Consider the following 27653-nt stretch of genomic DNA (forward strand, 5'->3'; position numbering starts at 1 on the left):
AAAGCACCATTATATAATGTTGAATTTATGTGGTCTTTCATGGCCATGACACAATGTTAACTCATGTCCTTTTATATTAGATTTTAACTCCGATGGGAGTGTGGTACCCAATAGGTCCCAAGTGACTCAGTCAAGACCGTCTAAGGCCCGGAAGTGGTGTCTTGAGTCACAAAACCCTTTTGGTTCATAGGCTTAGTGGGGCACCATAAGGTTTGGGGTTTATCCCACAGTCAAGGTCAACGTTAGCCTAGAACTAAACATGGTAGGATAATCCTGGTGTACAGGGTTGCCTGTGAGAGATCAAGAGAAAGGATATCTCAATAAGGTATGAATCAGGAGAAAGGATACCCTCCATGGGTTGGTGGCTTGTGAGGGCAAGGGCCTAGGCCTAGGCCTCGACCTTCATGCGTATATAACAACAACATTTATGGGAAGCCGCCCTTTCCAAGTAATCTATTGGATTAAGGATGTGCACATGGGCTGAGAGAGGACCCTCGCACCATGATTTAAAGTGCATAATACATTTGTCCTTGGGGGTGCACCTATAATCTACTAAGATCCCGGAATTCAGCCACCTCTAGATTGGCTTTGATGGACTAAGCATGAGCCTCTGAAGAAGACTAAGGGTCATGGGTTCCATTTGGTCGATTTGAGAAACTGATTGAGGGTTTCGAGGTGAACCCAGTGGAGTGCCCTAGGTTTATGGATTCAAACTCTGAAGGTACCCATTACTCTACAATACTTTTATGGCAACCCAAATGAATTTATTCGAGTAAAATAAGATGAAAAATGATTTTTAAATATTTTTTGAAACTTTATCTAATTTTTCTAGGGCCTAAATTAGCATGGCATCCAATGGGGACCGCATGTGGGCCTTAGCCACCCTACATGGGGATGATGTCATGGTGATGTCAATACTCATGACATCATTCCCGAGGAGGATCGCATAAGGTGGTGTTTGGTTGGTGTTTCATTTGTAATAAAATTAATTTCTTTTAAGGCATGTGGAGAATCTTTGCACATGGGTGCACATGGGCTGATCATCTAGAAGGAGCACAGGTTTGACATTTCAAATGAAACTCTAGGGCTAATCAGAAATTGAAAAGCCCACCTGCATGCTTCTTGTCATGTTCTCATTTATCCCATGTGCAAGTTAGTTTACTATGAAGAGAGAGCATCTTCTCCTATCTCTCTCATTTCATGTGAAATTAGAGAGAAGATTTCAACCTAAGGGGCACGGCCTGCTTTCTAGAAGCCCTTCTGATCAAAACCAATGTGATAGATAATGAAGATTATTAAAAGAAAATTCAAATTTGATATGAAATTGAATTTTAAAAATTAAGATAAGTTCTAATTGGAAAATTCAATTTAATTTTAGGGAGAAAATTTGAGTTTGAACTTTGAAAACTAGAGGAAAATGGAGTAAATTTCCAGCACTTCATCTAGGATAGCCAGATCTCCATTGATCTCCATAATCAAAGGCTCTCATTCCACCTCCCAAGAAGCTTCTACACACTCCTCTCCCACTACTATAAATAAGGAGCCTCATCCCCTCATTTCCTCGCTTCAATTCAACCTAATGCTATGATGCTAGAGAGAGAGAGAATAGAGTGTTCACCTATAGAGAGAGAGAGAGAGAGAGTTTTAGGGCCATGCTTTCCATCGTCCATTGTCCTTGAGTGAGAGAAATCACCATTAAAACCCACTCCTTCTTCTTCCGCTTCAACCCTATGGAGCACCTTCAACCAAGCCACATTCCACTAAGGACATTCCATCTTGCTGTAATCTCTGCAGCATTCCAAATTTACAGCAAGGTACTTTCATCCTTTTTTATCTTAAGAGGCATAATTTTGTAGAATTTACCATGCAATTTTATAGTCTATATTGTACCATATAGTTTACCCTTTGTATCTATGTTCCACGGCATCTATTTGTGAGCATTCAGCTTCCATTATCTTGCTCTAATTGGTGTTCGAAGACCAGTTACAGCAGGATAGACTTTGAGTTTCATGAGATTTATGGCCAATTTGTCAGTCCACACCATGCCATACCATAGTCCATACCATGCCATATAGTTTGCTCTCCATATCTATGCCCCACACCACCAACTTGTGAGAATTAAGCCTCCATTATCTTGCTTAACCTGTGTTCTAATATCAGTTACAGTAAAATAGAATCTGAATTTCATAATTTTGTGACCAATTTCCCAAGCCTATTCCATACATATAAAAGCCCTTCCATATAGTGCACATTCTATGCTCTAATTGATCACAATTTCTATCTCCATGCTAGATCTCTATTGCCATTTGTATGCAGACTGATCTAAGCACCTATTATTGTGTAAGATTGCTTTCTTTGTTGGCTTCCCATTTTATGGAGTGGGGAGAGCCCTGGATCCCAGTGCAAGTGAAGATAAAGATTGCACTTGGGGTGTTTCTCAGGGGGTGACCTCGAGCAAACGAATTCAAAGTTTGGTTTCTCACAGTTAATTCTCTCACAATTTAGTTGTAACCACCGTGTATCAGTCTTGTAAAGCAACGGAAAATTATATTGAATTTTGATACATTTGACAGTGTATATAATGTAATGGTAATTGTAGAGTGCTGAGTTTTGTATTAAACACACATTGTCTTGTTGTAATGCTTCCTTCACTAGTCTGATTGAATGGAATGTGTGCGGAAGCTATAAGGAGGTGTCTTTAATTTTGAGTGGTAAAAGTGTACTTGAACTGGTGATATCAGTCCCAAATTGCTATCCTTTTGTTCTTTATGTGCACGTATTGTACACTATCCCCTATTAATAATTCTTTTTTTGTTTAAAGTATACACAAGGTAGCTAAATCATACATCCAACATATAATTTCTAAGAGGTTCATTGTCCCTCCATGTTGATCCAGAAGGAAAGACACATGCTCGTCTTTGCTCCTTCGAAGAGACATTTGGGCTCTCCCTGCTCCATGCAAGCTATATCTGGTCATCATTTCTTATCTCTTCCCGTAGTTAGTCATCATTAACTTCCTTACCCAATAGACCAGTTTTGGACCAGCCACCAATGTTAGAGTCTATTTTACTTTTAAGGACTAAAGATGCAATGCACCCAAGTACTAGATTTGGGAATAGATCCTACTGTTGGTTAAGAGACAGGTGGATTCCGAAAGTAAGCCAATATAAGCAAGTGATTGAAGTGCAGAGAGAGAGAGAGAGAGCACAATGAACTAGTTGATTTTGGGTTATGTCAGTTAACTGGTTGTTTATGGTTATTTTTGCTTTGACGAGACTGAACTTATTAGCATTTTCAAACAATGAAGTAATAGCTAATTTGGTCAGCCTCTACTTTATTTTAATGAAGGTAATTCCATAAAGCTACTCAGCCCCAGTTCTGTAGAATGAGAGTTTGAGTAGTTCAACTTCCAAGAGCTCAATTGTTTGCTTGAGTACTACAACGAGAATCATGAGGTACCATGGTGCATGTTGTTTGCGGATGACAGAGTTTTGATAAATGAGACCAGAAATGGCATCAACACAAAGTTAAAACTTGGGAGGGATGCTCTAGATCTAAAAGTTTTAAAATTAGCTGGACTAAAACAGAGTATATGGAATGCATATTTAGTAATAATAGGAGTAGAGACGAGGAAGTAGTTAAGATTGATGGCCAAAAAATACCAAAAAAAATACACTTTTGATATCTTGGGTTAATAATCCAGGGAAATTGAGAGATTAAGAAAGATGTCGCACATAAACTTAAAGCTAGATGGGCAAAGTGGAGATGTGCAACTAGAGTTTTATGTGATCGTCGTATACTAATAAAGTTGAAGGGCAAGTTCTATAGGACAGCTATGAGACCTGCTTTGCTGTATGGAGTGGAATGTTGGGCAATCAAGAAAGAACATACCCATAGAATGAGTGCAGCTGAGATGAGGATATTGGAATGATGAGTAGCAAGACAAGAAGGGATAGAATTCACTAATACATTCAGGAGAATTTAGGTGTGACACCAATAGGCGATAAGATGAGAGAAAGTAAACTTAGGTAGGCTAGTCATGTGTTGCGTAAACCCAGTATAGCACCTGTTAAGAGGTGCGAATTAGTTCAAGTGGAAGGATCAAAAAGGACAAGAGGCAGGCCCAAGAGGACACGGTTGGAAAGAGTGAGAAAAGATATAGGGACGAATGCAGGAAGAAATGGTGGGAAACTGAATCCACCATTTTTCTGAACCTTAAACAAGTAAAATTAGCAATAATAGAGAAAGAACATGGTTGTAAATCAAATCAAGAGAAGAACTTTCTTCTTTCATAAAATAAAATTCATTCCCATAACATATATCTCCCAAAATGTGACTTCCAACTTTTTATAAGCCTATGAAACCCTAAATTAACTTGAAACCCAAGTTTACAATTATAATATTATAATTCCAAAAATAACCATGTGAACCGTAACGATTGAACAATACCTATGAACAGTAACGTGTGAATAGTACCATGAATAGCAACGATGAACAGTACCATGAATAGTACTCATATATAGTAAACAAAGAAAATATACAAAACCCTAGAATAGCAAAAAAAACATAAAAACTCTAAAACAAACCCTAAAACTAAAATCAAAATATACATCCGTTTGAAATTGAATAAAAATGAAAAATAAGAATAATTTTTGCCCTCTATTATTCTCCCCTGGTTGGAGAAAACATGTTCTCGAGTTTTGAAATATGCTAAGATGAATTCAGCATCAAAACTGCATTCTTTAACCTTCTTCTTTGTTGGCTCAACTACTATTTGTGGTAAAAATAATTTCTCAAGAAACGGATCCTTATATATATATATATATATATATATATATATATAGTAATGATCTTATGAGACCCTCCCACACCCATGTGCGTAGGACCTCAGAGGATCACCATTAAATTTGGCACAGATCTCTAAAAAAGTCAGTCCCATGCCCATGTGAAACTTTTCTAGAGATTTGTGCCAAATTTAATGGTGATCCTTTGAGGTCCTACATATATGTGTGTGGAAGGGTCTCATAGGATCATTACTCATATATATACATTGAGGAATCGATGCAAAATTATCGAATTCAACTATCCTTGAGCTCCCATTGAAAATCGTATAGAAAACTTCAACTTTCTATGTTTAGGGGCTTTCTCGACATCTATCTCATATACTCTCTGAAACCGGGGCCACAATTTGCAGATTTTGAGTTGACCATGCTTCCACTGCACTACTTTGATTTCAATCCCCTAAATGTTCCACCTCTTTGATATTCTTAAGATCATCGTCTTTTTATTCGTCAAAGATTGGCTCACCCACAAAATCTTGATCATCATTATAGATTGGCTCTCTTACCAGATCTTGTTCATCATCTAAGTATATACAAAAACTCAGGTGCCAAATCCCAATCTACAACCTGCTAATATTCGATACGACCTACGCCAAAATCAACCTCGTTCTCCTTCAAATCATGTAGATCAACTAAAACTCATGATTTATTCTCCCGAACATGAGGCTCCCAATGCAAAGCATGTGCATAGAATGGGTGGTTGAAGGTAGCGCCATCATTCCAGTCCAAGTCTAAGTTGGACTCTAATTTGCGTCATTCTCCATAAAAACCCTCACGATTTGGATCTATCCCCATAGATTCCTCTTCATTTAGGGCATGCTATTGCTGGCCTCGCTTGGGCAATAATAGCTCTATAACCCTTTCCGTCAAGTTGTTGATTTCCTTGGGCAATTAGATCAAATCAGCATCCCTACGGCTAAGACCTCCACGACCAGCCATCGCAATCTCGTGTCACCTTTGAACCATGCTTTGATACCATTTGATGCAGGAAAGAAGGGTGGAAATTTGAATCTACCCTTTTCCTGAACCTTAAGCAAGTAAAACCAGCATTAATGGAGAAAGAACATGGTTGCAAATCAAGCCAAGAGATGAACTTTCTTCCTTTATAAAATAAAATGCATTCCCATGTCTCCCAAAATGTGACATCCAACCTTTTATAAGCCTATAAAACTCTAGATTAACTTGAAACCCAAGTAAACAATTCAGACTCTAAAATAACTCTAAACAAAATTAAAATTTCAAAAATACTCCTATATACAGTAATACGTGAACAATACCCATAAACAGTAACGGGTGAACAGTACCCATGAACAGCATCATGAATAGTACTCGTGAATTGTAAATAAAGATAATATAAAAACCCTAAAATCCTAAAAAACTTAAAAACTCTAAAATAAACCCTAAAACTAAAATCAAAATATACATCTTTTAAAATTGAATAAAAACAAAAAATAAGATTAATTTTACCCTCCATTAGGGACTTATGGCCTCATTAAGGGTATGGCACTTAATAGAGCATAAGGGACCAGGATTCATGTAGCTAATCCCAATAAGTTGAGAAAAGGCTCTGACAATGATGATGATGATAATAGATCAAAATTACCATCATGACCACTTGCTGAAAACATCTCAAAGCACCTAACCCAATCCACTGGATTCACCTATTGATTTTTTAGAAAAGAATTCTAAAGGCCTTAAATTAACCATCCAAGTTTCCAGTGCATGTTAAGAATCAAATACTTAGTCTCTCACAAAGAATCTCTCTACCAGTTGTAGGTCCAAAGGTAGATGTCAAACCTCTCATAATTTACTTATGAAACTAAGTTGAATGACAACTAGTATTTCCCACAAAGAAAATGTGTGTTCTTTTGATAAGGGCTTGCACGTCACCTGTTTCGAGCCAAGACATTGTGAGGGCTTATCCAGGGCCTCTCTTAAGATGCACACATAATGTTGGAAGCAAGAGCGGGATCCTAGGATACACCCATGGTTGATGCTCCCTACCTTGGAAAAACAGTAAGCGAGTTGGGACGGGCCCGACTTGAATGTTCAAAGAGGGACCAGGACACGAACTGGACCCCATTGCTCAAAGGAGGACCCAAACCTCACCTCGGGTGGAGCTGCAAGAACCAGACATAAATATCATCATCTTCCAAGCCTTATCTGAATTATTTAGGGTTGGCTACATGAATCACGTTCCTCCATTCTTCTCTATCAAGGGTCATACTCTCAGTAAGACCAAAAGTCATCATATATTTTCTCACTACTACTATCCATGTCCTTTTGGGCCTTCCCCTTGCCTATTTGGACCCTGCTACTTGAACTAAATCGCACATCCTAACTGATGATGTATTAGGTCTACGCTGCACATGGCCAACCCATCTAAGTCTACTTTCTCTCATCTTATCGCATATTAAAGTCACACCTAAGCTCCCTCATATGAATTCATTTCGAATATAATATAAAATCAATTAAAAAAAAAATATCATCATAATCATCCGAGCCTTATCCCACCTATTTAAGGTCAACTACACGAATCATGTTCCTCCATTCAGTTCTATCAAGAGCCATACCCTCAGTCATGTCCATAAGTCACCACGTCCTTTCTCACTGCTTCCATCCATGTCCTTTTGGGTCGTCTCCTTGCCCTTTTAGAGCCTTCCACTTAAACCAAATCACCCCTCCTAGTTGGTGTTATTCAAGGTTGACGATTTCAATTAGATATGCATATAATATAAAACTTATGTCTATATAATATATTTTATAGAATATACATATATATAATATTGCAATATTATTATAAAAAACTTTATTAAACATGAATATGTTCTCTCCATCTCTCTCTCTCTCTCTCTCTCTCTCTCTCTCTCTCTCTCTCTCTCAAGTCTCATTTTATAGCCACACTCACCTACTTAATTTCACTACAAGACCAATCTAGGACTAAAAATGTTATTATAAAGCATTATCTATTTAGTACTTCTCTCTCTAAAGCTTTTTGATTTAGTACTTCATTGTCTCTAAGTAAGCATGCCTCCTCTTCCTCTCTAGACATTGTAGTCTAGTCGCAATTTCTTGGGGGAGAGAGAGAGAAGGATGATAAGAAAGTGGTTTGCTTAATTAAGTATAACAAGAGACATAAGTAAGGCGGTCTAGTCTTTTATTTCTCTAAGAAATCCCTCATTTTTCTTGATAAGAAAAGTATGATGAGAGAGAGTGACATGAGCTAGCCCATATCACTAGAGAGAGAAACTCAAGCTTGGTCCATCTCATGAGAGAGGAACTTGAGCTTGGTCCATTTCAAGAGAGAGAGAGAGAGTCCAGCTTCGTCCATGCTATGGTGCACGATGTGAACATATTATCATGAAGAATTAGAGAGAGAGATAGAGAGACAATTCTTTCTTTCAAGTATGAGAGAGAGAAAGAGACTCGAGCTTGGTCTATGTGGAGAGATCAAGAGAGAGGCTCGAGCTTGGTCCATGTAAAGAGAGAGAAACGCAAGCTTGGTCCAAATCAATAGAGAGAGGAGGGGAGAAAGAGACAGAAACTCAAACTGATCCATCTATTGTACTGGTCCATCTAACAATACAGAGAGAAACTTGAGCTTGGTCCATATCATGACATAGAGAGGAGAGAGGGAAACTCAAGCTTGGTCCATGTCATATGAGAAAAAAGAGCCGAGCTTGGTCCAAATCAAGAGCAAGAGAAACTCAATCTGGTTCATGTAACGAGAAAGAGAGTGTGTGTGAGAGAGAGAGAGAGAGATGAGCTTAGTCCATGTCAGGAGAGAGAGAGAGAGAGAGAGGGAAACACAAGCTGGGTCCATGACATGAAAGAGAAATGAAATGTAATAGAGAGATGAAATCTCGTATGATAATTGATACTTATCAATTAAATAGAGAGAGAATATAACTAACATAACAAATCAAACAAGAGAAATACTAACTAGCGTTTTGGTCCCATGTTACTCAAGTGGTAGAGTTGCACCCAACATTCTTAATTCACCATTAGAAAACTATCCCCAAATGTTTCACCTCTTTTGGATCAAAAGCCAATGTACATGTTCACTGTGAGAGGCCATATGCCCCTATTTGGGCTCACAATGAATCTGACATCACCCACTTAAATATCTCTAAACCTCATGATTTTTGGAAGGCAGCCTAAGAATCACTTCAATGAGCATTCCCGATCTTATGGATCCTTTGGACCTCATTTGGCCTGACTCTGGACAGTTCATGCCAAGGCCGTTGCACCATCCCTATATCTCGCGGTGAACTTGACATAACCCACGTAATTCTATCCGATCATCATGATATTTTGGAATATGCTTTCAGACACCCTTTGCAAGTTCCCACATTAGAAATGAGAGACACCACAATTAATTACGCAAATCTCCAAAAAGAACACCAAGACAGAGATCAAGAAGTACCAAAGCCATTAAACAGACTCATGGTTGGGAATACAGATACAAAAACAAAGACCCATGGAATTAGAAAGCTTTTATGTCTCATTGTGGCATCCATGGAACTTGCAAATCACATTCGAAAAGAAATCTATAAAATCATCTCGAACACAATTTGCCCATGGACAAATAAAATAATAAACAATAAACTATACCCCTAGCAAGCCAAAATTAAAAATTCACCTGTGCATAAGGGAAGCATCATTTGTAGGAGTATCATTGATTGGATTTGCATAGAAAGATCCTTTAAGCATATCTGTAATACAAAAATATGCAAGAACTGAAGAGGTATTTCAACAAGCAAAGGAAGGCTCATATATCAGTGATTTAAACCCAAAGAAAGATACTTGACAAAGAACAACAGTTCCCTTTTGCAATTCAGTTTCAAAAAGAAAAGAAAATGTATCATTCCAATCTAAGACAACTCTCCATTAAAAATCATCGGACTGGTCTTTTTAGTGTTCATAATCATAAGACTGGTCATGAAAGCTACAGCACAGGGCATAAACATAAATAATTTATTAGTGATAAATGTAAATGATGGAATGGCTTACCACAAAAAACGAAATAGACAAATGAAGAACAAGGGGTGATATGAAGTAGAGAGGGCAAAGACCTTCTATTCCTTCTGATTCCTATTTATAACCATGTTTCCTTAGTCTATATATACCTCAAAATCACTACTAAATTGACTCCCTAGGAACAGAGACTCTATCATAAATATATAAATTTGATGTAAATATTTAATTTTAATAACTTCCGATCTCCAAAAAAAAAAGGAACCCCTTGCAAGCCATCCAATTACAATGAGAAAATAGCACTTGAAGTCCCGCAACTCAAAGTCACCAATCAAAACTTGAAAGCCAACAGACCACTTGGAATCCAATGCCTACTTGATCCAATTTTATTTTAAAATTCCATTGCCTATGGCCCACATCACACACACATAGACACATCACATCCCATCACATCACATGCACGCATGCACACACACACACATACACATACACTGAAAAAAATAAAAGAAAGTTTTGTCGACATCTTGTGGGCTGCATTTTCTCTATAGTTTTTTAGGGGTATTTTGGGGTTTTTCCCTGTAAAGGACATCTCTGAAATTTACAGAAAAGCCAGGGGGATAAAATTTGGAGTGTACAAAAATTAAGAGGGAAATATTAGAATTTGAATTCAAAATTTTGCTGGGAAGTGATATTGTGCATTGGGATAGTATCCATTCTCTTAGAAACTTTAACTTTGCATTTGTTGGACAAAGTATTTTGCATGACTTGGGAAGGAGTAGAGTCCATTATTGTTCCTAGGAATGTTAAGAGGACTTTGACTTAGAAGCCAAGTCAAGTCTATTAAAAGTGGGAGACTTTACCCTGCTGGAAACAATGAATTTTGCTGTAAAATTCCAAAAACTCAGGAACTCAGTGCCTATTTTGGGGTGCCTTTGGACCTTAGACAAGCCATTGAAGCAAGGCCTTGTTAGCTTTAGCCCATTGTCATTAAATCACAATTGAGATCCTTTATATTCTACCTGGTTTTGAGCTATTTCTCTCTATTTTCTCTGTGTTCTACATCAGGTGATTCAGAGCAGGAATCCTCCCTTTTGGACCGGAAGTTATGGCCAATAGAGGAGGACATGGAGGCTGTGGAGGCCGAGGAGGAAGAGGTGTTATGCCAAGGGCAAAATATGAGGAATTGTTAAGGAGATTCAATGAAATAGAGCAATTGGTGGGTCGTCTTGCCCACTTTGAACAAGATTGGTTACTCCTGAAAGTGAAGAATCAAGTGAAGAAAGTATAAATCATTTCCATAACCAAAGGGAGAACCCTTCATTGGATGATAGGTTGGTCTGCGGTTTAGCCAGGTCAGATCAAAGTGTGAGAGTGGATGTCCCTGAATTTTCAGGAAAGTTTCAGCCCGATAAATTCTTGGACTGGTTAGATAGTGTGGAGGCTTTCTTCGAGTGGAAAGATTTCCTGGAAGAAAGGAAAGTCAAATTTATGGTTACCCAACTCAAGGGGCATGCTCAAATCTGATGGCAGCAGATGCAGGTCGGTCGATTGCGAAAAGGGAAAGAAAAGACAGCAACTTGGAGGAAAATAATGTCGTGTGTTAAAGAGAAATTCATATCTAATGGTTATGCACAAGAATTGTCCCTATGGATCCATCATTTGTGGCACAAGGGGGGTGTCCAGAAGTATAAAGATGAATTCTTCCTCCTTATGAGTCAAAATAAAGTCAATGAAAGCGATGACCAGCTAGTTGCAAGGTATGATGAACCAAAACCTCAAACTCAAAAGCGACTACTTCTACACAGGATTTTCAGTCTTGACGCGGCTTATCAAATGACCTCAAAGGTTGAAACCAAATTGAAAAATAGTCGAACTAGTGTCACGAAATCAATCATAGTTCAAAAAAGACAAGTGGCAAATCAAACTAGGTGCGGGGTTTCCACTCTTGGCACATGTGCGTATCTATTCACATAGGATCATCTTGGAAGAGTGGCTTCCCATTTACGACTCTTAATGCACATGCTACGAGAAGTCGCTTATGTCAGGGACTTAGGCTAATGTCCTCTCTAAGCCTTAACCTCCTCATACAGGGCTAAATCACACACATAAACGTCGAGCTCATATCTCAATTAATCACATACACATAAAATGCCCAGGCGATCACAATGTCATGAGGCATAAATAATAACCAACCCTAACTAGAGGCAACCCTCAATCCTCTCGGTGCCTTTCATCCATGTAAGCTGCCCTCATGACTCTCAAGGTTCTATGACTCTTGGTCGCAATGCACCAAGATCCTAGAGTCATGTCGCTCTTTTACTCACACTGAAGTTAAGAACTACGAAAATATCGGGGTTTTAAGGCCTTGAAAGGTCATAGCTCCAACATTTTTTAAGAAATCAATCGTGAGAAAAAAGAAAAAAGGAGATATCAAGAATATTCAATTTCAATGACAAGTCATCATATAGTTCCAAAAACATATATGTAGAATCTTACATAAAAGACACATATACGTAATGCATCAGGAAATCTAAATTGTAACTCAAACATGCATATAAAACCTTTCTTTTTCTTGACCATCAATCATAACCCCCTAAGAAGGTTCGCATGCAGGTAGGTGTTAAGAACATACCTGCTTTACCCGACTCAAGCTTCTCTTTCCCATGACTCCATCCGAAATTATAACTATGATGAGGTAAAATGAAAGTTGCAAAAAGTAATATACATAATGCATAGAAATTTCAAGAACTAAATGTAAACATTGACAAGTACTCCACAACAAGAAAAGGTCCACACATTGATTTAACTACAAGATGCTTCACCAATTAAATCAATGAAATATCTAGATAATTATGTTAACATACAATCTAGAATGCGATTTGGGAAAGATAGGAGGCTCCCAACAAATTAGAATGAACAACATCATTTATTCTTACTACTTTCAAAGACCAAACTGTGATGCCAGCAATTTGGCCAACTGAAGTTTATTGGAGTTCTATTCATTATTGGATCCGTCAAAACACGTATTTAAACAAGAAATAATTATATGACCTCTACTAATCAGCTTCTTTCTAGAGATTTCGTTTCATGCAAACATATGAACAAGCAACATCAATTAGTTTAAATTGATTAAGTCAGAGGAAAATAAGAGTTCCATAACCAGACAAGAAAGATATAAAACATTTAGACAATTTAAAGCGGAAGCAAAGAGTTTTGAATAAAATCTCAAAAGGTTGAATCGCACTAGTACAACTAAATTATTTGCTTCGAAACAAAAAAATGGAAAACCAAGAACATATATTTTCCTAAACATAAGGAGGTTAAACGGTTCATTTCACCAAAAAAAAAAGAGAAACCAAGTAGTTTGTAAACAAGTTGAAGTAAATATAGTGAAAACGAGAGGCGCTTCATGTTGAAATGATGTTTTTGCGTGGAGATACATACCTATGCAGCATAAGCAAACGTTTATTTTACAAAATGCTTTCTTTAAAGCCATGATATATACATTCATACATACATAAAGACACACAGATCTATGCGCGCGCATGTGTGTGTGTGGTGGGGGAGGGGGGGGTTTGGTTTATTCAAGGCTATACCACTCTAATGGTGACTTAAAATTTCCTAATTTTTTTAACTTTGTCTACTGTCAAACACCATTAAAAATTTGAAAATTACATTAACAATGACTTTTTGAAATTTTTGATTGAGGGTATTTTTGTAAATTTGAATTGCTTCTAAAACTCAAACATGATTGAAAAAGTCAAAGGAATCTTTTTAGGTTAAAAATTGCTTTTTGGAGGGATTTTGAGATGAAAAAAAATACATCCTTCATAAATACATGAACAAGTTATCGTTTAAAGTCATTTTAAACACATAAGAAACTTGGTCAAAAAAATGGTCAAATTTAAGTGTCATTTCTTAACAATTTATAGTTCAAAGCATTTTAAGGTCAAAAAACTTGCGTAAGAAATTCTAAGTTCACCATTAGTGTTGTAGTCTCGAATATACATGAGTGCGTGTGCAGATGTGTGTGTATATGTATTTATGTATATCTGTATGTATGTATGTATGAATCTATGATTATACATGAGTGTGTATGCAGGTGTGTGTGTATGTATATATCTATGTATATCTGTATGTATGTATGTATGAATCTATGTATGAGTGTGTATGTATGTATGTATGTCTATATGTGTGTGTTCATACGTATGCAGTATAATGTATGAATGCATGTGTGTGGGTGAGAATGCATGTTATGTATATATGCATGTATATAGTAGAACATTTAAATAGATTCACTGGTAGTACTTATATTAGTTAGACTTCTACTAATTACCTGCTACCTGGATCCTCAAGCTCAATCTTTATCTCATCAGGGAGATTTGCAAGCCTGTATCAAAGAGGAAGAAATAAACAAAGAAAGAAAAGTTGCACATAGGTCGAACATCATTCCCTCACATCTCCATTTGATTGAAATCATGTTTGTAAATTTTTTAAGACCTGGTGAAAACTATTAAATGTGAAAATAGATACCTTGAGGATAGAGGCAAGAGATTTTGACGTAACAAAGAAAATTCGGGAACCTGCATACTCGAACAAAAACAAGTACTCAGCAGTGTCCCAACTTATGAAGGAGATTTAGGCACTTCATAAATGTAATAACATAATGCTTCAAGCACATATAAAATTTTGCATACAAGATAAGAAAATTAGGATAAAAGGACCATGTGTAGGCATATAAAAAAACATGTTTGGAAAAAACAGAAGGATCCTACACAAATACATAGTGAAACCAATCTTGGAGGCAGGATGGTTTTGCATTAGCCATTTTCCTTCCAAGCCCTTTTGGAGAACCAGTGTTTTAAAAACTACCGATTTTCAATTCAGATCGTCGATCCGAATAAGAAACGGTTAGGACCGAACAGTTTTCGCAATGGTATGGTCCTAGCCCTATTCCCCCTAAAACCCCCTCATCATCATCATCATCATCACCAGCAGAGCCTTATCCCAACTATTTGAGGTCGGCTATATAAATCTTGTTCCAACATTCTGCTCTATCAAGGGTCATACCCTCAATAAGACTATAAGTCCCCATATCTTCTCTCACTACTTCCATCCACGTCATGTTGGGCCTTCCACTTGTTCTTTTAAAGCCTTCTACTTGAACCAAATCGCAACTCCTAACCAGTGCTATATTCGATTTGCCCTGCAAATGGCCAACCCACCTAAGTGTATTTTCCCTCATCTTGTCTGCTTTCCCTAAAATCCTTGTTATATATTTTTTTTTCCTTTTTTTTACGCTCATTTAATGTTTTCTAAGGGCTACTCTAAATCCCCAACCCATAAACGTCTATTTGAATTATTTTTTTATTTCATCTATTTTTAAATTCTTTTGGATCATCGATTCCACCAATTTATCCATATCACCGATCCAATGATCCGACATGGATCTATGAGTGAATGATCCACCCTACAAATCCAGGTTTTAAAACATTGTGGAGAACCAAGCAATGCCCAGTGCCCTCGACTTTTGGCACTTAATCATTACTCAAGACTTGAAGGACAATACACTAGTGGCTCTCATACCTGAGGAACTTAATCACTATGAATTCGATCTTCCAATTCATATAGGACTACTCAGTGGTAGCCATTTCTAAATCAAACTGTGTCTAAATCAAATTGAATGAACATGTACATGCAAGCAGCAATGTTCGATCATAGTCTATGTATAAGATCTTACAAAGGCATGAGGTTACTTTTAGTAACATGGGACCACACCTTTGCAAATAATGCATGTGATTTGAAATCTATTACAGCTGCACATGTGTTGTGAGCAAATGCTCAATTATCAGAGTTCATATTTCACCACGTAACACAATAATATAGAAATATACTAGTTTGATATACCACAACAACATTTAAGCAAAGATCCAAAAAGAGAAGAAAAACATAAAGCAAGAAAACAAAAAAGATGGAAGAAAGGCCATTCTAGCAAACAAAATGATAAATAAAAAGAACATGAAGATATAAGTCAATAGCGTCTAATAAATGATTCCCACATACATCTGAAATTGAAATTATCCCCAAACCATTAGGCCCGAACCCAGCTTCAATCTTTTCTGACAAATCACGATCCTTCTCCTAATGCAATAAATTAGAAGAGGGATATCAATTCAGGGAACAAAAGAATATAGATAAGAAGAAAGAATAAATTAAGGATCAGCAAAACAATGAAAAGAATGACAAGGCTCTAATACATTTAAAAATAACCAAACAAAAAACCCTGCTTATTTTCTTAAACTTCTTATATCATGAACAAATCACACATTTAGTGATCTTTCCCATTTATCTCAACCAATTTTTTACGCTGAAATATCCTCTTAACTCAAAACATACCAGAAACATAGTGTCAAAATCTTTTTTTCTTTTTTTCTTTTTGGAGTAAAGATAAAATATATCAGCACAACAAAACTAAACCAGGAGCACTTCAATACGGGTGCCCAGAATATGCACATATGAAACATGTTTCTTTATCCTGAAAAATAATCTTTGCACCATAAAAAACAATGAATACGTATAACTATTAAATTATTTTGGCCAAGATTACAAGCTTAGAATTTGGATTATCCATGAAGATGTGTAAAATCCAGTGCCTAATACAAAAAATAAGCAATAAATAAATCTATCATGGACCATTTACCTACAAAACTTAGACTTATAATAATAATAATAATAATAATTCACCACAACATACTAAACCCAGGGCCCCAAAGTCACACCCTGATGGTCGTGAGACCCCTTCCGGAGAAGAGAAAAATGCATAGAGAGAGAGACAGAGAGAGAGAGTTTTCATCATTTACCCCAGAAAGCTTCTAATTACTAATTAAATATATGGAAATTTTAAATCAGAAAACCTAAAGTTAGAAGCTCTTGGCAAACTAGGGAAACTTACCAGAAGCACAGAATACGGTATTTTGATTACTTTAAGTGACTTTTCAGGCAACTTCATGACTGTACAACAATTAATCCGGCAACTTCTACAAGTTTTCTCAATCAAGCTCCAGTTTTGGGAATAACTAGGTCTTGAAAACCAAGAGAAATGCGCTCTAGGACAAACTGAAGCTCTTAAAGGAGAGTAACAAATCATGGCTAAACTGAAACTAGGGCAAATTTCATCTTATTCGAGGGATCCACATTCCATCTATGACAAGCTAAGAATATGCCACCAACAACTGAAATTCATATGTAAACTCCAATTCCTCGCCTTTCTCTCTCTAAAATTCATATTCCTCGAATAAATGCTAGCTTAATTCGTAAGCAGAGTGGCACTCTCTCTTCTCATTCTCTCTCTCTAAGCAGAATACTCTCTCTTCTCTCTCTACCCAGAGCCCCATTTTCTCTCCCCTCCTCTCTCAAAGCAGGTCCCTCTCTATCTCTAAATGGCTCATCCCACTTTATAGTTTTCGCTGCTGGTTATTAAACTTCAAATAAAATTGCAATTACCACGGAATGCCAGGTTTATACCCTCTACATTTATTTTTTAATATAGGGGTGGCAATGGACCCGGACCTCACTTGGGATCCACGGTTAGATCCAATCCAGATCTGGTTTTGGGTTCAAAAATTGGATCGGGCAACTCCGGTCTCAATATACAAAATATATTTAAATACAGTTAAATACATAAATATTTTTAAATTTTTGGGTTAGGTTCGAGTCCAATGACTTCGGGTCCGTGTCCAGGTCGGGTTGCAATAGGTACGATAAAATAAAAATCTCTAAATCCGATAACTCAAAACACGTGGTGCCATGTAGGTCGCTAGTTTACTAAAATATCCTCTTATGAATTACAAGCGTATGAAAGAATCTAATTACGTGAAACCCAAGGACTAATCTGTAAGTTTGATCTTGACAACCCAACGACTGATCTGTAAGTGATCATGACAGTAGAGCTTATGAGGAGTAATGCATGAAGTACATGATTCCTATGTGACAAATGCCTCACTCTGCCTTCCCTCACTTTTCAAGGGACAAAATGCTCTCTGCCAACTCAAATTTTGTTGCATCTTCAATTTGTTACAGACTTGGAATGAATTTCTACTGTAGTGTAAGCTTATTTTGCATCTGCACCATGTCTTCCTTGCAATGTAATATTGATCCATAGTCAATAGAGCATTCTTCTATGACTACCATCCTTGAAGGATTGACACTATATGGAAGTGTTTCTGACAACAATATCATTGCCACAGCTGTTAAAAAGTAGGTAAGACACATTTCAGGTGTAAAACCTCAAGGACAATGCAGCAATAATACAGGTGAGACATGGATTGTAGGAGTGGCTCTGAGTCGACCTGGACCTCACCTGACTAGGTTCCACTTGGACCCAGACCCGACGCAGGTTTCGGTCGGGTCCAATTCATTTGGACCGGAGACCCGACCTGGACTAGGTCTAAAAATTTAAAAAAAAAAATTTAAAAATTAGTTTTATACATTTTATATATTTTAGATGTTTTATATATCACATACCAGGTCGGATCTCTGGAACCCGACCCGACCAAATAGGGTCCAAGCCAAGACCCGAACCCGAGGCCAACCCAGATTAGGTCCAAGTCATTTGGAACTTTAGGTGATCCGCTGGGACATGGACCCGGACGCGACCCGATTGCCACCCCGAATGGATTGCAATGGTTTCACCACAGCCCGTGACCTCATATGCGTGTTATGCTTGAGGAATGTGCCAGCAATGAGTCTTAACCTCCCTCTTCCCGGGGAAAATTTTATGTACCATTTATTCTTAGGAGTTTAGTTTTTCTTTTTATGAGAAGATCTTCTCCATCAAGAAATTTGAAAACAAATTCGGTAGCGAAAGATTAAAACTTTGAAAGAAAGATTAAAACTTTGAAAGAATGGAAATTTGTAAATCGAAACTCCAGAGCCAAGGGAAGCATTTCGAGCATGTTTGGGTAGGTAAGTTTTAATACTTTGTAACCTTTAATTTTAATATAAATTCCAAAATGAAACCTCTCAACCTATTAGTGGTGGTTGCAGGCCAATTTTACTTGTTGGAAAGCACTCCACAGTGTGTCATAAACACTTTGTGGTGGGACTATTTTGATAGTTTTCAGAGAGTTCCAAAGCCTCTCAAATTGTTTCCTTATTTCTAAGATACAATCTATTAAATACTTAACAAATCGACAGAGCACTAGTTTAAAAACTTGCCTGAGTCTTTAGCTGAGCTAGTACACATCAACTCAGAATGCGCATTTGTATATAAGCAGGCATCCTAGAGAGAATTTATAAAATGCTAGTGCACACGTTTAGGCTTGCAAGAGTTTAATTGAAAGCTACTACCATTCATGTTGACTTAATGTACAGAGATTCATCAGCACCAAAGATAAATACAATTGAAACAGCATTGGTAATTGACATTCTGACATCGAGGTGAATGCTTTGCATACCACAGAAATTGATCACAAGATAAAAGGATATCCAAACCTCATAATACCTGACCCACCAATTTGAATATATGGTAATACTCATTTAACAATCTAGGGATCCTATACACCTATGGTTGCTGTGAGTTACATTGCCAACCTCATAAAAAGTGCACATTAATAACATCATTCAATGGATAAATCTCAATTAGCAGCATATCTATATATCCCTGCGTCGTCCAAAGTAGGAAAGAACACCTGATATTCGTACTTCTTTTGGCTTCATTTCATGTGGTCAGTCTGTCATCTACATGGGTTGGTCTGAACTTGGTTAAGATCTTTGGCTTCAGAGAGCGCACAAATTTTCAGAGAAATCTGGTAGCCCTCCACATTTAATGTCATGAAGCCTATATTTACTTTTAGACATTTGTATATAACAGTTGCTTCCAGCAGGTTACATGCTACTTGAATCAAGCTTAGAAGAGTCTACGAGAGAACGAAAATTGGAAAAGGAATCGTTGTTCCCAATAATACTATAGAGACAACAGCCAATTTTGAAAGTTTTAGATATGTATACCACAGAATGGGAGAGAATGGGAAAGGCTAGAGCCAATTTTCGTGTTCCATTTGATATGGAAAAGGTTTCTTGTGAATAAAACTGTACAGAATTCCAAGGTTTCTCCTCATAATTCGAGAAACTATCATCTTTATGAGCTTATGGAGAGAAGCAATGTGTGAATGAAGTTAATCTTTCTCTTTTTCTTGAAAGTTTATTGTGAAATCAAACATTCCATCAAGTTGGTTTCTTAGGCCTGTGAATGATCAGAAACACAATTTACACAAAAAATTTCAACCTGAAATTACCCAAACAATAAATGTACAGGAGCATTAAGATATGTTGGATCAAGAGCCCTCGGATTAGGTTAGCCTGAATTATCAGCTCGAAACAATAGCATCAGATACCATCTTTGCACAAAATATCAATACTGATATCACCTTATTTGGGTATCTAAGCCTTGTTCATTTCTAGGAAAGTAGATCAACAATACTCAACCTTGATGGTCTTCACCTCATCATTGATATAGAGCTTAACCTTCAGTTTTCAAAGCACATTTCACCTCAGCCAAAGCACATTTCTGGCATAGAGTTATGCCAGTCCAAAGCGCATTTCACCTTGGCTGCATCCATTTCTTCAGGGCTGCATTGTCTAACTACAGAAGGGAAAGAAATAAACTAACTAGCAATCAAAGGCTTGCATGCTTTCTTAATGTATCCATAAGAATAAAATGTTGCCAAGGCATAGAGCACGATTCTTAACCTAAATTAGACCCACTCTCACATAGATCTATTTTCAAATACCTGTTTTTGAAATGTAAGCAAGCAATTCAAAATAGCCAGATATACACCTCAACCCAGAATGGAACTATCCATGTTTCTGTATGATAATCAGTTCTTTTTCGGGGTATCTGCCTCCAGCAGCTCCATAAAACCCACCTTACCATCCAATAGTGTCAACTTTTCATCTGGTTAGATGATGGTTTGAGGATTATGCAAAAACACTTCTAAAGTTACAAATAAACTACCATATTAAAATATTGAGGATGATGGTTCGATATATCCTTAAACTGCATAAATTTCAAGAGCAAAAGAATGCCTATCTCAGAGTTTACAAAGAGAAACATTGCCAAGAACAAGCTTCAAAGATAAAGATACGCCACTTCCAATTTTAGAAAAAAACTCTGTTTATGAATGCAGCATTTTATTATCGGTTACTGGTGTGGACGTAGTAACTATAAAGAGGGAAGATTTTATGCCAATTTAATAGTTGATAAATCAACAATTTTAAAATAAGGCAGATAAAAAATCTCTTTATAATCCACATGAATGATCTCTATAACTGCATGCTACAATATTTAGTGGTAAATAAAGTATTTCTTCAACTCCATGCCTAGAGAGTAAGAACAAATGCACCGAAGAAATTATTTCCTACATTCATGGAACAATTTCAAGTCAAACAGAAGAAAAGGACACCAATTTAGATAACTTGTATTTCAAATACCAATGTCTGACAATGATCAGTAATATTAAACTAAAAATGATCGAATAGAGAAAGTGTATACCCGAGTATATGACACAAAATTGGGCGATGATATTGTCCCCCCAGGGAAAAACAAATCAGGAAAAAAGAAAGGGAAGTCCTCAAAATTTTCAAGGTCCATGAAAAAAAAAGAAGTCCTCAAAAGTTCCAAGGTAAATCTAGTAGATTCCCTCAAACATACATCTCTCGATCTCAAATAACTCCCTCAAGATCTCATCTTTGACATCTGTCCTTACTCTTCTTTGTGCTCTTCTGCTGACCCAAAAACTGATTTTAATAAGCAGCTCTTCCACGCATGCCTATCGTACTTCTGTTGTTCCAGTGTTCCCTGAGCAATTAGATGGTAAATGTTCACAGTCTTCTTCTGTCCAAGCCTAAATGCCGGACTGATAGCCTGCTTTACAACAGCAGGGTTCCAAACAGGATCAAGTAAAACCACGCTCGATGCCCCAGTCAAATTTATCCCCTCTGAGCACGATCAATACAAGAACAACTCTGGCTTCACGCTTGGGGTGGTCATTAAACTTATGGATCATGGATTGACGGAGACCCACATCCCTAACATCTCTATCTAGCTGGAGAATTTCACACCCCTCCTTCCAGCCAAAACAAGACACAAGCTGATGCAAGAGAAGCCGCAATGGAGGGATATATTGGCTGAATATCAAAACCCTCTCATTGGCCACATTGCATAGTCGAATTAGATCGACCACGAATCTCGTCTTTACACCATCTTCCCATTTGAATCTTATGTCATCCAGCTTGAATTTGAGCATATCTTCTTCAGAGGGGGATTTTAGTAGGGAAGGATGAATGGCCACGGATGAAATTGTGAACTCTTTATCAAAAGATTACTTTCAGAGACTTTACTCTTGGGGATTGTTTCTTGAATGGGAAACAGAAGCAAAACAACCTTATACTCCCTAAGCTCAAGAAGATCAAGGACTGAGCCATCATACGAATGTATGAAGGGATCCACCATTTTCCTTATAACACTCAAGCATGCATTAGAATCCTCTTTCCTGCCCTCAATTTTTTCCCAATCTTAGACACAAAAGCAGTTCGTATTCTAGCTGCCCTCTTTTTTTCAGGCAAATTACGCAGTCAAAATTGATAATTTAGGAACCTCGTCTCAAATATGGCATCAGCAAAAAATGGCCTCACCAAGTACAATGTATTGAAGAGCTCTTCAAAATTATTCTGAAATAGAGTCCTAGAGAGCATGATGCGCCTTAAAGTTTTCACTTGTGTAAGAGCCTTCCAGATATTGCTGCTTTGGTTTCTAGCTGTATGATCCTCATCCAAAACTAATAATATTGATTCCTCAAATAAGAGCTCTTGTATCTCCTTGTATCTTCTTTCATCTTTTGTTTTATGCTTCTCCATTGTCAACTTTGAAAACAGGTCATAGCTTATTCCAAGAATACTTTTTCCTTTGGTCCAAGAATATATCTTCACCAAGCGCATCAAACTCTTGTCGATAGAATACTCAGCCACCATCTCGCTCATTGCAGCATCTTCCTCCCCAAAAAATGATTCTATATTGAGGATATACAAAGAAATGTCAACTTTCCATTTTTTCAACTCTTCTCTCCAAGAGCACATCATGCTAAGAGGTGCAACTAGCATTGGCTTGCAATGCGGATACACTTGCATAAATGATTGGAGAAATGCAATGGTTAGAAGGGTCTTTCCGGTGCCTGGAGCATGTGAAATTACACACCCACCAATACCTTCAGATCCTTCCGGCTTCAGTTCCTCAAGAGTGATGCCTCCTGTTAAATTGTACCAAAGAAATTCAAAACCTTCTATTTGATGGGCATGCATTCTGTTCTTTACACCGGGAATCATGCCCCAGACAGTTCCCTTTGATGATGTTGAGTAATTGTATGAGAACGCATTCACTTCTTGAGAAAATGTTGCACCCAACAGGGAGGTATTAGCCTCTTCATCTGAATTTTTCTTTCTGGATTTATGGGCAACATTTGTCCTCTGCAAAGAACAAATCCATGATAAGCAACACAAAATATCATTGTGAGAAATGTGTAATTGAACTCATAGATAGTTGGAACATTACTTCATTCCCTACACAAAGTCTACGTCGCTGCTCAAAGATGCCTATACTTACAAATGGAGGTAAAACATATTGAATCTCCAGTTGAACATGATGGCAGTATCTGCATACAATGCCAATTTGATCATCAATTATGTATTGGAGACCCCCTTCACTACATGAACTGGAGGACTTGCTCTCAGCTTCTGGCAGATTACTAGCAATGTTTGAGATCATCTGTAGATTCACAAAGAAAGGTCAAGTAATTTTACATTGTACAAAATGACAAAAGCAAAAAAACCTATTAAAAAAGAAAGCATAGTCTCCGTGCATAAACTCAAAATGCAAAAAACATTGATTCCCAAATAACTAAAAGATGCCATAAACAGATTGCCATTTTTCACATACATATCATAATACTACATCAGATGCCAAAAAGAAAAACAAAATATTGCCTAACTCAGGGAATATGGCTCTTCCTTGCCTCGTGTATTTCCTCAGGCATGCTATTTTGCGAAGGACATGGCCCTTCACAAAAAATTACAGGTCAGATATCCCCTGCTAAAGGAGTTCATCCCCAAGATATATGATAAAACAAAAACTGCATAAGTGATTCCTTACTGGACAGTCATCACACCACCTACAGAACTTGGTTAGCCATTATTCCCATAATAGGGGCATAATAAGATGACAATATTTATAGAATTATAGGTAAAGTAACAGTAGATGCAGCATGTGTACATCAAACATTGTGTTACTACAGACATAGAGACATGTGTATAAACTATAAATCTGTGTATGTGAAGCTTTTAGTCTGCTATATTATATCATAATATATAACTGTAAGGATTTGCCAACATACTTTCTATAAAATGAGAACTGCATATCTTCACCACAATTTGGAATGACAATTATCCTCCAACTTTAGTTAGATATTTGCTAACATAATTTCCCTGCAGTGAAGAATTTTGATGTCCAGCACAATTTCTAAACAATAGTAAAGCCATAGAATTTAGTGCAGATCTTCTTTTGGCAGGAGTAGTGCTCATCATTTGCCTGGCAAATAAAAAAATTACTTCTAAGGGAGTACTCAGTTTTCGGCAGCACAATTAATGTGTCTAATTGCATTTTAGCTTATGCCATATAGGAGTAAATTAGCAACTCTAAAATGAGTATAAATTAACAACTCCCATATATATGCACATACCTATGTGTGTTATAAACACCTCTATGCATTAATGTTTGTTTGTGCACTGGGCATATCAATATTTGTATGTAAGTGTGTAAAAAGGGTTGTACATCGTGTGTGCATTGCTTTTTTCCTCCCAAGCTGCCTGATGTGGAATGTGACAGCAGGGATGTGTTTTTCCTCTGCTCAAAGTCGGTCAAAATTTATCAATGGACTGTGAGCAGAGAAACAGCATACTTAGCCATCGCATACCACATCAGACAGCTTGAGAGGGTGTGCAATACTGTTTTAAATTGTAGTTCGCTCGTTGAATACTTTTCCTTCTTTGTGTGCCTGTGTGCACTTATCAGAGGGATTCTACATTGCATTGGTCATCCTTTCTTGCGACAAGTTGGCATGTGTTGAAGGAAAGACATTCCAGTGCAAATCATAGTCACCAAACACATTGATCGAGGTGATATGCCAGGATGTTTCTCATAGGTATGTTGGAGAATTGGCGTACAAGATGATGGAAAAGAAAACCATAAATCTAGTGAACTCACTTATCCTGAAGCCCAGAATCAGATTCCATATAAAATGCTAGAGCAGATTATGAGAATATTTGCCCCAAGAAACATCATAAAGCCTGTGTTCCTATTATATTAATACAATACAGTCAGCTTAATCAAAGAAAACATAAAACCTATGTTTGATGGAGATATTGAGGAAATCCAATCTTGAGCACAGTGGATGTGTCATACTGAACATTGAGTGGAGTGATCCCATAGTTCTCCACAGAGCCACAAAGATTCAATTTGGTTCGAAGAGAATATTATCCTCTAAGTGTGCAGTTACTACCTAAGAATTTTATGGGACCAGGACAATGAGAGATGTCATCGTAGTTTATTAGCTAGTAAAGAGGGAACTCCCTAGTTCTATGGGGGCTAAGAGCAAACACAACCCTGTTAACTGTTTAAGAGTAAATACTAATTAAGAATTTTGTAGAACCAGTATATTTGGTTTGTTAGTTAATAGGAAACACCCTATGTGTTCGTATGTATGTGTGCATGTGTAACTCATCTCTTCTATCCTGAATCACCTTTGGAAGGAGTATCTTTCATGCCTTACTGGAAAATAAAAATGACTAATAAGCCAAAATATGGTGTGAACTAATGTTACAAATGTAGTCACTGTGAGTTGAATTCTATTTTTTCATTTGTATAAGTAAAAGAGTTTAGCTTCACAGAAATGTAACTTGGACATCATTATTTTATATTACCAACACCCCAACCCTGATGATACTACACACAAGTATTTAGGTCTAGCCCAAATGCAAATATAGGATAATGTATCTGAAAACTGAAATCGGTATCCAAGAAGCAGAAAACTCTAAAGGTGAGAGTACGAGTATAAAGAAAATTCCAATGTCAAAGGGGCAACCATATCAAATTAGCAGTAGATACAATATATTTTCCCTATTCTTCTGTGTGTTTGTGCATAGAAAAAGATGCATTGTAATCTCTATAAAAAGTGAAATCTTATGACCAAGCAAAATAACTCGACAAACAGTATGAAGTTTAAGAAAACAAAATTTCAACTCAAAAAATAGATCAGCTTCAAACTTTGGTTGAAAATTATACACCACTTACAGTAGAAGGATTGATATTTCCAAGAGATTGGCATTCCAACTCGAAATTAAACTCCCTCCATAACTCATCCAACTCCTCTTCTTCCGCTGTTTTTTCCTTCTCCTTGTTGCTCTCATTATCCTCTCCAAAGTAGAACTTCAAGGGAAAGTTTGTATTGTCCTGCATAGGGGAAACTTGAGGAATTTTCTTATCTTCTTTTGGGGTCCTTTTTTGAGGTAAATTTTCTTGCTTTTGACGAATAGTAACATATTATTGAATAATTTATCAGCCTCTTGCTGCCAATCCTTCGTCCTCTTTCCACAAATTCTCTTTTTTTTAGAGTTCAATCTCTCCATTTGATGCTGACATGCCCACATTTCTATAAGCGGTATCATCAGCATCTCTACACTCATCAACATTCTCTTCTACAATCTTCCTCTTCTTTGCACTAATCTCATTTCTTTTAGAAACCAATTTCCTTTTTCTTCTGTGGTGTCACCTCTTCCATTTTTTTAGCGGCAACATCATGATCCTCATTACAACCACCATCTTTAGTACCATCCTCTTGAGATATCTTTTTCTTTCCACCAATTCTACTGATTTCACAAAACAGCCCATCTTTCCTTGGTGGTGCCTCCTCCACCTTCTTATCATTCACAACATCATGGTATGCATTATAAGAACAACTTGGGACATCTTCTCCCCTCCTTTCAGAAACCTCCATTGTTTTAGAATGCAAGATTTCCTCATTATGGTTATCACTATAAGGACAATCAGGCACATCTTCTTCCCTCCTTTCAAAGACCACCTCTGTCTCCGCATGCAAGCCTTCTTCATCATGATCATCATCATAAGAAAAATTCAGAACATCTTCACCCCTCTCAGGAACCAACTCTGTTTCAGGATGCAAACTTTCAATTATCGGTGATGCTTTCTTCACTTTAACGCCAGTATCATCATTAGCCTCTTCTTCAGAACTCCTCTTCCTCCTTCCACAAGTTCTCTTTGCTTTAGTCTGCGACCCTGTTTCCTCTTGCTGTACGGCCACTTCCTTTCTCTGAGAAGTAGACTCATCAGAACACCTTCACCTCAGCCATAGCATCATCATTCTCATCATTATCCCCATCATCATCATCATCATCATTTGACATCTTATAATCAATATCATCACTATCATCACCACAAGAAGAAGAGGAGGAGGAGGAACGAGGTGAAGAAGACGATGAATGAGGAAAGGAGGTGGCAAACTTGAAGAAGAAACGAACAACTCCTCATCAATACAGATAGGGTGACTAACCGTGCCAAGCATCTGATTAGGAACTCGACCAAAACTAGCCCCGGGTCTGTTTGCTATGAAAGAACCACTGCTGACTGGTCGACCAAACTGAGACCGGGTTTAATGAGCTATGCAAGACCCAATGTTGGCTGGGACATAAGGCTTCTCTTTTTAAGCCGAT

At 37.3% G+C, this 27653-nt stretch overlaps 2 protein-coding genes across 10 annotated transcripts in view; both read right to left on the reverse strand.

The window, feature by feature from the left end:
- The window catches only part of LOC18434245 (2-oxoglutarate (2OG) and Fe(II)-dependent oxygenase superfamily protein), a 50806-nt gene extending 33558 nt beyond the window's left edge, over positions 1–17248 (reverse strand). For 8 of the 9 annotated variants that reach the window (XR_016056357.1, XR_016056359.1, XR_016056358.1 and 5 more), the window contains exons 1-6: positions 16771–17248; positions 15882–15959; positions 14352–14401; positions 14155–14208; positions 12451–12503; positions 9484–9556 (exon numbers count right to left, since the gene is read on the reverse strand). Coding sequence is in view for 3 of the 9 variants with exons in the window: in XM_006844319.4 (XP_006844382.2) it covers positions 9484–9556; positions 12451–12503; positions 14155–14208; positions 14352–14401; positions 15882–15959; positions 16771–16965 (503 nt within the window). In the remaining 6 variants the exon portion in view is untranslated. The remainder of the gene's footprint in view (positions 1–9483; positions 9557–12450; positions 12504–14154; positions 14209–14351; positions 14402–15881; positions 15960–16770) is intronic. The other variant, XM_088868043.1, reaches the window with a different exon arrangement.
- A 4251-nt stretch (positions 17249–21499) lies between these two features.
- CHR40 (chromatin remodeling 40) lies at positions 21500–26486 on the reverse strand. The gene is given in 6 exon segments (XM_088866286.1): positions 21500–21826; positions 21828–22183; positions 22261–22369; positions 22474–23339; positions 23476–23637; positions 26218–26486. Coding segments are annotated over 6 exon segments (1905 nt in total). The 5' UTR covers positions 26383–26486; the 3' UTR covers positions 21500–21579.
- Positions 26487–27653: the final 1167 nt, after the last annotated feature.

This window comes from Amborella trichopoda, chromosome 5, assembly GCF_054954075.1.
Source record: "Amborella trichopoda isolate Santa Cruz 75 chromosome 5, AtrichopodaSantaCruz75HAP2 v2.0, whole genome shotgun sequence".
NCBI lineage: Eukaryota > Viridiplantae > Streptophyta > Magnoliopsida > Amborellales > Amborellaceae > Amborella > Amborella trichopoda.